At 40.4% G+C, this 12,496-nt stretch overlaps 1 protein-coding gene across 1 annotated transcript in view; it reads left to right on the top strand.

The window, feature by feature from the left end:
* The window catches only part of pdlim4 (PDZ and LIM domain 4), a 59,831-nt gene that overhangs the window by 10,472 nt on the left and 36,863 nt on the right, over positions 1-12,496 (top strand). The window contains exon 2 of the mRNA XM_049591356.1: positions 3,230-3,381. Coding sequence (XP_049447313.1) covers positions 3,230-3,381 — 152 coding nt within the window. The remainder of the gene's footprint in view (positions 1-3,229; positions 3,382-12,496) is intronic.

Below are 12,496 nucleotides of genomic sequence, written 5' to 3' on the forward strand. Positions count from 1 at the left end.
GGCAGTGGGCGCTCTAAGAGAGGTATCCACTTTAAAAAGATTAATCACTGACACTTGACATGCAAAGGGTTCATTAACAGGGAAATCATCCTAAAGCTTCTGTTCCTTGTGTATTTATGGATACAGGTAGTCGTTTTAGCCTTTTAGCCCTCAGGCATGTTAAAAGAGCTGGAATCTGAGCGCCTACCTGGTTCAGATTTGTTAGAAAAATCTGATAATTTGCTTTTTTAAATTTATTTGGTGATATATTTGGTGTCTATTTGCCAATAGATGAAACAATAAGTCGACAGTAATAGTCTGATGATTAAGAGAAAACTAATCTGCAGCTATAATGATTGAATTTTTTAGGGCATAAAAGTCAAATATTTGAGAATTTCAACCTCTCAAACGAGATGCATTTCTCAAACCCAGTCTCACTCTGAACTCATCATATACAGACATTTGGTCAGTGGCCCCAGGCATCAGATACAGATACACCAAGGCTCGCTTTAGCAGCGATATGAAATGCACCATGCATTTTTTTGACGCTCCAAGTAACTGCTTTTAGAGCAAGAAAGTCTGCACAGGGTGGATTAGAAGGGATGTGAATAGGTCAAACAAGCTTTGGACTTTCACCAGGGAGATCTATGTTCATGTCTGGTGTGAAATCAAAAGTCAGTCACCTTATTTTAATGTATATTGTTACCTAGTGTGCTAGTATGTGTAGAATAACGTAACATAACACCTAACCATGTGCTTTTACTGCCTAAATCTAAGGACATTTTGCTCTGGAAAACATTTAAAGGAACTTTTGTTTGCTGTAGAGAGGGAACTTGAGATTTTAAAATGTTGGTTTGATGTAAATAAATTGTCTCTTAATATGAAGAAAACTAAATTTATAGTTTTTGGAAATAGAACAAAAAGAGATGGGGACATTGAGTTAAAGATTTGTAATGATAAAATTGAAAGAGTTTTTGAGACTGAGTTCCTCGGGATAGTGATAGATGATAAATTAACATGGAGACAACATATTGATTATATAAAAAGTAAAATATCAAAATCAATAGCAATCCTGTATAAATCTAAGGATATACTAAATTATAAATGCTTCTATATTATTTATTGTTCACTTATACTTGCATATATGTCGTACTGTGTAGAACTGTGGGGATCAACTTTCAAAACAGCTATCAGCTCAATAATTGTGTTACAAAAACGAGCTATTTGTCTTATCAATAAGGCTGGTTATTATGATGAAATCACATGTTTTGAAAAAACAAAGTCACTGCTGGCTTTTTTTTTTGAGAGTTATAAATTGGAATAGTTTTTTTTTTCTTTTTTTCTTATAAATGATGTTTGATGGGTAGCTTAATTTAGGATGTATGTAGGGTAGGCAAATATAAGCATTATGCTTCAGCCTATACCTTTTCAGTCATTACCATCATATATTAATTAGCATTTTTTGTGTTACCTAGAATGTTTATATTTATGATTATTATTGTTGTTGTTGTTGTGAAAATCTGTGTATGTTCTTATGTTGTATGTGATGGTGATGAATGAATAAAACCCATACATAAAACATACATTATAAATTTATTTCGAAAAAGAGACTGTTTGCAGATAATGACCAGAAACTGTACAATTCCTGTGAAAGCAGAAGTTTATTTTAAAAGACAATAATGCATGTAACAAGTGTGAATTGACACGCCGTACCTCTGCATTTAAAACTGACGCAGGAGGGGTACCGAGAGTGTCAGCTTTTGATGTGTAAGGACACTAAAATTTGAATTTCTTCGACTGTTGGACCTTTGTTTCAACAAAACAAGCAATCTGAAGACATTTTCTAGGCTCTGGTTTGTCGTTTTTCACCATTTTATAGATGAAACAATTTATTAAGAAAATAATCAGGACATAAATCAATAATAAAAACAACTGGCGCAGCCCTGCTAGATGGTTTTCTTTTCTTTCTTCTTTCTGACTTTCAGCCATTTGCCATCTGCCAACAGCTGTGGCTGCTGATAGATATGTAAACATACTCATGGCAATGTGTTTAGAACAGTTAATGAATATTAAGTCCCTATTGTGATTGTGAGTAGCAAACCCAACTCTTACTTAGGCAATATAAAAAAATGTCACAGATTATTGCCTAAGATTCCCTCAAAAACATTGTGACTGTAGCAATTGCATCCAGCTGTTGAAAAGCTCCTCACATTTAATGGGTGGAAAAATACAGTCAAACTAAACTCATACATGTCATAGTTTGACAGCACATGGAACGCACAGAGACGACCGGAGACACAATGACAATTGTTCGCATTTCATTAGACTTTTGTTTTCATTGCGAGTAAAGAATATTTTTCCTGTGCAGCTTGCTGCCATATGACAGCGACTGTTTTACTGTGCATGTCTTGGTGTGATGATGGAGGATTTGATTGGTAGTTTCTTCTTATTTATGTCGGCCAAAACCATACGACCAGTCAGAGGCGGCCTGGAAATAGCAGGGACATTTGTGTGTGCATATGTGTGTGTGTAATAATGGAAAATTGTTATCATATGTTACTTAGTGCGTCTGTGAAGGTGAAACATACCCAGGGGGACACCCACCTCCCCCATTCCTTCTGCCCTCTTCATCGCCTCCACCTCCCTGTGGAGCTTAAATGTCCACAGGTCGGTGTGTTTCTAGAATGAAGGATCACAGAGAGGAACCTGCTCACTGTCCAGCAGCTCAACGATAACCTTTAAAATTGAAGCGATGTGGACAGATGTTTTACAAGATCAATACCATCCAAGTGACAAATCAAGAAAAGCTACAAGAGCATATTGAGCAGATGTCTGAAATAAATCATACCTTCCACAGAAACCATTGTTATGATTCAGATGCAAACTCTCACTCCTGCATTTCAAAAGGCCAGGCACATAAAAATGTTCCAGTTTTTCCGAGTATTTCACCACCTCCAAAACTCTGAGTGGCCTCTCACTTCCCCGTGTCGTTGTTACTGGCTTTTGAAAATGTAAACCCAGAGTGCTGCCCAAAGCAATATTACATAAATCAAAAGAGGACTGCTTATTGTTGAATTTGGCCTCTGTGTTGACACTCCTGGGCTAATACTTTTTCTTTTCCTTCTTTCTTTTATCTGACAGTTTGACACCACTTATAATAGTCCTTTCCTTTTTCTTTTTTTTTCGTGTGTGTGCTTGTATTGCTGTGTGTGTTTATGTGTGTGTATGTGTGTGTGAATGCTTCCTCCAGGTAACACCAGGCAGCAAGGCAGCCCAAGGTGACCTGTGTCCAGGCGACACCATCTTGGCTATCAATGGTGACAGCACAGAGCTCATGACACACATGGAGGCTCAGAACAGGATCAAAACCTGCACTCAGCAGCTCACACTTAACATCAGCAGGTATGGAAACTTGTCTCTCCTTACCAGACTGCATTAGTCATCTGACCAAACCATAATGTGGTTGCCAGGCTGGCTGTCATTTTTGGTCAAAGCTTAATAATGAAAATATCACATAATAGAATGTTTGAAAGCTCAAACGCAGTTCTTTGTACTTTACGTGTGTTAAACTTGCTTTGCAGTATGATTTTCCATCCACTCCAAAGATGACAGGTTACTTTGCCTCTCAAGACTTCACAAGTTTCTTTTTTTGTTCATGTTTATCCGGTTATTTTTCAGCTGAATCAATTTGCACATTCCTCTGTGATGTTGATGAGTTAGTCGAACTTTTCACCCCACAGTAAAACAACTTAATTTGCTTCTCTATTGTCTCTAAAACAGATGCCTGTGCACATGCAAGTAAAGGCACCAGTGCACGTGCAGTGCTGTCTGGTTCAGAATTTGACAGCTATATTTAAATATCTGATTTTGGGATGTAGGTTTTGCAGTTTGCTGTCCCTAGTTTTTATATGTTAGTGGTATGTAAGTGGTTGCCATTAGGTGAAGAATTAGTTGCCAGTTGCCAATAGCAACCTGACAACAGCTGCTGTCGAATGGAATGGCCCATAGTGTGTTTAGAGTTTGGCAGATCAGGAAAAGCTCATACAGCCAATTTTTGTTTTTCGTCATATGGGAAGTTTTGGAATTGAGCAACAACCTTGTTTGTTGTGAGGTATGAGGATTGAAAGGACACAGACACACACATAAAAAGAAACCCAAATGGACATGTACTGTATTTGTTTATACTCAAAATCATATCCTTTGTGTATTTGAGGCAAAGCTACCTTGCATGATTTATTTAGTTTGCCACGTCACCAGAATGTAGTTTACTGTATGTTTCCTGTAATTGCTTGCAGATTTTATAATTTATGAGCCCTTTTTTCTTCAGAATATGTGACATACTGTATATTCGGCCTGTTTTCCACGGAGGATGACTGAGGGGAACTATGACGTTCAGAATAATTGGATATCAGGAAATGTTGCAAACATTAGTCACTTGCTAATCAGTCGTCACTGCTGTGACCCTCAGCGGGGCTGCTCATGGTTTTTGCTTTTAGGCTCATTAAGTGAATCGAGTTGAAAAACTTGAGTTATTTTTTATGACCAAGGTCATTTACTGCCTCTCGTCCACGAGCACATATTGTTTCTATTTCTGGCGGGTCTGCTCAGCTTGGCACAGTCGAGTCATACGGACAGATGACAGGTTTACGACTGTTTAAATGATCGACTCTCTGCTCCTATAGTGCGCCGTCAAAGTCAATGAGGCTTGTTCATACAGTGAGTCAGACGCTGACCTTTTGAAATGGACTTCACAGGTCGATATTGTGCATTTTTCCAGCTCATGAGGTGGAAAATTAGCTTCAGCTCCTCAGCATCATTTTTAGAGTGAGCATGTGAAGATGGATGATTTGGCCTTAAACGCAGGACAGGAGCAGTGTGTTTCTGTCAGCATAGCAGAGCGGAAATCATCCATCTAAACAGTTAATGACAGAGAGAGCGAGAGCAGGGTGGGAGATGGGGGATAACTAAGGAAAAACTGAAATGTCAGTTGCTTCCCACATTTCTATTAGATGATTACTTGGGGTTGCCAGAGAGCTGGAAAGTGCAGAGCGAATCTGGCGACCTCTGAATCCCGTCCTCTCAGATGAAGAACACTGTGTGGTTTCAGCCTCAGTTACAAGTGACAGCTGCCAACTAGTGCTTCGGCTCTCTCCTTATAGGGCAGCAGACAACACAGTCTCTCCTGTAATGGTTTGGAGCATGACTTGCAGATGCAGTGGAAATAAGAATCACTCTCTGAGTAATCAGACCCGTCAGATAAGCAAAGATTCACATATGCAGAACTCCATATTCAGATGGAGAAGCACTCGTTTTTTTTTTTTATCTTTCTCGCTGCACTGTTTGTGTTTTATAGTTTGCACTCTAGCATGCAACAGCCCTCCCCTTCCCCACAGCCTGAAGCTGAAGCCATCCATATATCAAGCTGAGCGGCTGAGCGTGAAGTGGTTTGTCCACATAGGGATAGTAAATTTATTTAAGGATGCATAAAGTAGTATTCAGAGTAAAGGCCTGGGGAGCTCCTCTGCAGCTGCAAGAGCACAGAAAGGGCACTCCCGTACTCAAACACTTGCACCCTAATGTACCTAAATTCAACATCAATTTCCCTGTGAGAAGTCCAAGTATTTGAACACATTGTAAGAAGTAATTAAGTGTGATGAAACGCAGGAGCGATGTAAAGTGATGGATATCATGTGGTTCCATTAGCTGATGTTTTGCTTCACATAAATTCTTAACCTGCATTTTACTGGAGCTCCATCACAAATATACTGACTGATATATTCAAATGTAAGATATATTTTTTAATGAATGCACCCAAGTGGAAAAATTTACACGTTTTCTATGTAGATTTAGGTGTACATACTTGGTGTTTTGGGGGATTTCTTGGATCTTGACCATAATTTCAACTGATGTAATGGCTTTGAAGAAGTTAAATCAGTTTAGTGATTGATATGGTGTCCCCATTTGAGTAAGGTATTTCATTCTTGGTTATTTAATTCCCCCAAAAACAATTTTTGGCCAGTCAAAATCAGGTAGAATTCAATGGCTTTAGGTGTACCATAAATATATGAAGGTAAAATGCAGGTAGAAGAAATGTAAAGCAGTCTAAAGCTGACATTGCCATGATATTAGCATAGATATTTCACTCTCATTAAGCTCTAACTAGTGTTTATACTTAAAATGTATTTCTCTAAATTATAACCACAAGTGAACCACTAGACATAGTTATGGTATTCATCAATCACCCTTTAATTTCCCATTGAAACAGACAAGATAGCAACACAGCAGAGGCAGATCAAGGCCAGCTGCTGGTATGTGACCTTTCTGCAGTATATTGCCTGAATAATTACGGTCTTAACCGGCCTGCTGCTGGACATGAGGAGGATGAGGGCATGTCTGAGAGATAGGCATGCACCTTTGGCTCCAGAGCACAGGGCTGAAATGAACTGCTGGTGAAGGGCAGTTAAGACAGAGTGTCAGGGGCTCCAGCTGGAAAAAGAGGAAAATTTAAACATGGATATGAAACTTTCGGGTTGTTTGGTCAAATAGATTAAAAAGGCAGACAAATAGCTGTGTTTATAAAAAAAGGGGGTGGCTGGAAAAAGGTGGGAAATAATGAGAAAAAGGGAAATATAACAATGGTGGACAGAGAGAGGGAGGTTGAAGCCAAGTAGAGGAGCGGTGAATCAGAGGGAGTAAGTGAGAAATCCATCTGGGCTCTTCTCTTGCCTCGATTGCTGTTTTACAGCCAACGTTTTCTGCTGGGTGCGTTGCTGGAAATTCAATTACAAAGACAGCGCAGTGAAGCTCAGAGCTGGATTTCTCTCCCTGAGATACAGGGCATGCATCACGATGAGTTTTTGAAATAATCTTTGAATAATTCTGCTGGACATTACGGAAGTGGGATGAAGGGTCAACTTTTTTTCACACCTTCTCTGAAGTCAAACATAAATTAAAGGTCCAGTGTGTAGGATTTAGTGGCATCTAGCGGTGAGGTTGCAGAACTGAAACTTCTACTTTGTGCCAAGCGTGTAGGAGAACTAAGGTGGTCGATGCAAAAACTCAAAAATGCAAATGGCCGAATTGAGAGCCAGTGTTTGATTTGTCTGTTATGGGCTACTGTAGAAACAACATCCATGGACTCCATGGAAGAGGACCTGCTCCATATGTACATTTAAACAACCCTTTTGAGGCTGGCAGTATATTCGTCTCATACTCCAGTTTTCCCAAGCAGTTATTTTCAACATATCGCCAGGTGATTAAAGCATTACATTATGTGCTCTGAACACCTTGTGTGAGGCGTTTTCCCAGGAAAAATGCTGCACAGGAAGTTGTGTTGGTAAACAGCAACGGTCACTATGACTGAGCAGGCAAACAAAACAAAGCGCCACAAATAAACTCAAACTTCAACAACAGGATAAAAGAGGCCACAGTTTAGGCTGCTGCTAATTAACCACCAAAATAAAATGGAAATAATAAAATGCATAAATAAAAGACTGCAACTGTTCTCCCAGAAGTCCCCTGGTAGTCTGTTCTCTGGTTGGTTATTAATTATTCAGACAATGGCGATGCCATGGTCATATGTTAAAAAGTAGAGAGCACTTGTGGTATTTACTGATGGGGATTTCAAATATGGGATTTTGAGTTAATTGGAAACACTCAGTTGTGGGCTACAGGAATAACTGAGGATTATTTAATTGCAACCATTGATTCTGGAGTCACAAAAAAAAGAGAAAAATTGGGAGTGACTCGAAAAGTTCACGCTGACTCACTAAAAAATAATATTTCAGAGGACACCAGTTCTCAGCCCTCATTAAAAGATGCCATAAAATACTCCAAACAGTCACAGAGAGTAAAAGAGGGAGAAACAGGAGACCCTGTAATTTTGTGTTGCTGCCGATGGACAAATATATGAGTCTACACGTCTGCTGTGAACCAAAATTACAGTACACTGGATGCATCTGAGCTTGAGGTCTTGTGCAATACAAGAATGCTTCTTTGTAACGTCTCCACATTTATTACTTTCATAACCCCCGTTTTTCATTATTCCTATTATGGAGCATTTTGAAAAGCGCTCTGCATCGAGGGGGTTTCAGGTAAGGTGCCTCGGGAAGCTCATGCAAGCAGAGTAGGTAATAAAAAGGCTTCATGAAGATTTGGAGGCAGCTGGAGTTGTTTTTTCCTCAAAAAATGCTGCCGTTAAAGGAAAATTCAACCAGATATTTTTAGATGTCCTTAATCTGTGTTTTCCAGAATCTATTTTTGTTGTGATTAACTGTGTTGTCGTATTTTTACTGCAGACAGTGATCGTTCCAAAAATATGTTTCAGTAGTAACCCCAGGAAATCTGTCTGAGCTTCCTACATTCACTTGCGTTTTATGTCATATGCTGAATCAAAACACATCTTGCAGCTGCATTAAAGTCTGGCGAACTGAGGCTGAGGGGGATACAGTTACTACTCGTAGAGATGGATATGATTTTTTCTGTGTAATTCTATAAGCTGTTGCTCTTTTATTTTAGGATTTATTATATTATAACATTTGTTGAAAGCAGTTGGTCATGCCATCGGCATGGCTGTAGGGATGGCATCAGGTAGCCTGTCTGCCACTTTGTTCCAGAATTAAATATTTCAATGATTCTTGGATGGATTATCACCAGATTTTGTACAGATATACATGATTTCCAGATTCCTACTGACTTTGTAGATCTCCTGACGTTTACCTGTAGCACCACCACCAGGTTGACATTTGTGGTAGTGAGTGAAATGTCTTGACGACTATTGGATAGATTGCGATGAAATTTGCAGCAGACATTTGTGTCTTCCTCTCAGGATTAATTGTAATAATTTCGGTCATCATCAAACCAGATTTTTAATTTGTTCAACACTGTGGTTTGTAATCATATAATAGACTGTATAAAAAATGGATGTAGCTACCATGACAACACCCATTGGTTTGTGGACTCCTATTTTGAGGTCTTGTTTAGCATTTTGGCTGTGGCCATCTTGGATATTTAGAGTGACCATACAGTATTAGGATGAGAGGGTGGAGCTGTGGAAGAGTCACTGAAGCAGCCTGCCCTTAATTGTGCGTAACTTTAAGCCTTAATAAAATGTAGTTATGAGAGTAAGTTATATAAAAATTCACCGCCTGTGCAGTTGTCATGAAGGTGGAAGTTATTTTTACCAGGCTGTAAACATGTTCATTTCTGTTGTAAAGTTTGGTGTTTTAACATAGGTGTCTATAGGTATTGAAAAAAGGAAGGAATGAAAGAGAAAATAAAGAAGGTAAGACGAGGACAGAAGTGCTCTAGGTCACCCCTTTACCACAGCTTTCCATTTTCCATCAGACCTCCCCACTGATGCAGGCCTGTCATCGCTCCAGTGTGAGGTGTAACACCCTTTGCGAGTTTCTGTTAGTTCCTGCCATTGGTGATCAAATGGAGCTGTGTCGTCTCACTGAGGAGGAAAAATGGCCGCCACCCCCGCCGTGTACACTGTCCAGAGTTCACTGTAATGTCAGAGGACCTGGAGAGACACACTGGGCCCATATTGGAGTGTGTCATGTCTGCCTTGCTTGGCTTTCATATCCTGAGATCTAAACAGTCTTTGAATACAGGATCCAGCTGTGGAGGAAACCTCTCTCCTTCAGTATCTCTCTGTTCTTCTTTTCACGCTCCCCTTCCGTTGACCTCCTCATTGTCTCTGACCTCCATGTACCAATCACCATCTCCCTGTCCAAACCTAATTCCCAATTCACTCATCCACTATTTCTTATTTTTATATCTCCTCATCATGCCTTTCTATTCATCTCTTCCATCCTGCCTTCACCTCCCTACAGTTCCCCTCCATGTGCCAAAGCTTATTGGAGAAAGCCATATGGTCATGGAGGCCTGAGTGACGGATGACGGTGGTTTGGATGTGTGTTTTCACCGCTGGTCAGGCAGTTCGGAAAGACTCCTGCTGGGGTGGCAAGTTAAATGTGCTGAGAAATGAGTCATGATGCCTGCGCTGTGTGTGTTTTTCTGACTCTGTGTCTTGCTCTGGCATTCGAGTGAAGTAAGGACACCCTGCTGTCTTTATTTCAATTTTACTTACTGTTGAAAGGAAAATGTAGGATTAGGTACATTTGTGCTGCAGATGGTTTAGAGTTTAACACTCAGTTTACCCCAAATAACACAAAAACATATGTATAAACATACATAAGGTGTTATCGGACCGCACAATTCTGGGGACTCCCTGAGATGAACTGCCCACTGGGAGCCTCTGCTGAGAAGTTCATGGCTTCAAGGGATTTTCTCTGTTTGCATTCACACTGCCAATAGGAACACTGAAGGGATGTGGTTTGAGATGGCCGGTGGTTGGTATATCGCCAACAGTTTTGCTTAGAGGTGTCAAAACCGAGTTGTATTTCTACCTTCACATATATGCTTAGTAAAACCTGGACATCACCGTCAGTCCATTTTTTGTTAAGAGCTGTTGTTTTGTGTTGTTTACGCGGCTAACAGATGTTAAAAATATGGTTGTTGTCCGTGCTGCATTGGCTGTGTTCGACCAAGCAACGTACACTTGCATTGCTAATAGTTCCTCTTGTGCTGGGTGAGTATCTACTCTGAAATGAGAGCTAATAAATTCAGCGTTCTAAGAACTATGATCATTCCTATTTCTAACAGTGTGGACACAACAAAATGAGGCGCTCTATGAAAAAGTTCCTTTTTTGCTTCCACTCATATACAGTGGGAGTGAATTAAATTTCATTCATGCTGTTCAAAGCAATGACAAATTTAGAAAACAGTAGCCAACACATCCACTGGTCTCAGCAGAATACGAAATACATAATCTTATTAATCTTTGGGCACAAAAACAAACCCATCTGGCCAACCACCATAGATAAATAATAATAACTAGATTCAGGACGCCAAAGTGGCGCCTATTCAGTCCAGTGGAACTGCTTGCCTGAACTGAATCTTAAAAATCTTGGAGTGAATGATGTCATTGGAAGATCTTTTATCTTGCATTTCTTTACTTGAGTTTGATATCTTTGCCATCAGTAAACCAGAAAAATAAATGCAACAAAAGTGGTGGTCAAATAATAGGTCCAAAAGTTCACCTCCTGGCTTTTCAGAGCTTTCAACTGCATCTAACAGTCTTATTAAACTGCAGTTTACTCTGAAAAACTGGCATGTTTCAGAGTGTTTTGCACTAAGGACATGTAGGTGTAAGGACTGGGTCAAGAGATAGCAGGTGGTTGTAAGAGATCACATAGATGGTCATTGTCGTTGCACTGGAATGGCCTCCTTGAACTGTCTCTGGCCGCCACTGACTGAGCAAATGCCGTGGAAAAGCTAGTAAGTGGACCTTTGAGTTGAATTAGAAATGTGGACTATGCTGTAGTGACGAGAATGCTCATGTCACTGTCAGTGGGAAATATAGATAAATATTTTTTTAAGAAATACAAGATCAGTTTGCACAGTTGGTTAGGATTTGAATCAAGGACATGCAGTAACGAGGGGTAAGGCATGGATAAGGCATTTAGGTGAAGTGTAATGTATGTGGTATGAGTGCATATCTGAGTCCTGGGGAGAGAGAAATACAAACTTGATCATGATCTGGAGGGCAAACTCAAAGCAAGAGCAGAGGGTTCAGGATGAATCAGAGAAAACAGGCAGAGAAAAGACAGAGAGTCAGACCATGGAGGATTTGTGGAGGATTTGCCCCTGCTGCCTCGCTTTGACTCGCGGACCTGTGACTCACAGCTGAAGAATTATGCACAAGGCTGCATGGGACCAAAGGAACACAGGACTCCAGCTGGGACAAAGACAAAAAGAAACCTCCAAAGAATCCAACTCACACACACACACCCCTCCGCGACCAGCACCGCTGCCTTCTCCTCCTTCATCCCTTCATCGCATCAATCCTCTCACGCTCTCCCAAGGTCTCTTTTTTGTGGTGGTTATAAACGCAACATCAATGGAGTTAGAGAGGCTGTGTGGTGGAATGGGAGGATGGGGGACCACAAACCTCCCTCCCTTTTTGCTCTCTTGCATTGATCTTGTCATCACCCAGATGTAGATCCCTCCTAGTAACCACCCTCAGGTCTGCAGATGAAAACCCCAGAACTCGTATTTAAAAGGTGATCGTCTCCCTTGACTCCCAAAACGGAAAGCATTTACACTCTTCTAACATTACAAAATAACAGAGGGAGTGCCTCAGTGGTGTCTGATGTATCAGAGGGCTGAAAACCATTCTTTTTTTGATGGATTTGACAGAGCGAGGCAACGAGGCAAGACTCTTCAATGAACCCTAAAATGTTCCATGATCAGCCGCATCTTAATTTGAGGGCACTTGGTTTTTTAGCCGTCTGTCTCTCGTGCTCCTCCTCGAACATGGCGATCCTGTGCAGCCAAAGTAAACTCATCCACTGCTCCAAAAACCAGATCTCCTCAATCAGGAAATTAAACCTGGCAGGGGGAGGTCAGGCAAGGGAAAATATGACCAAAGGAAAGAAAAGGAAAGTCGTTG

Source organism: Epinephelus fuscoguttatus, linkage group LG12 (genome assembly GCF_011397635.1).
Source record: "Epinephelus fuscoguttatus linkage group LG12, E.fuscoguttatus.final_Chr_v1".
NCBI classification, from domain to species: Eukaryota; Metazoa; Chordata; class Actinopteri; order Perciformes; family Serranidae; genus Epinephelus; species Epinephelus fuscoguttatus.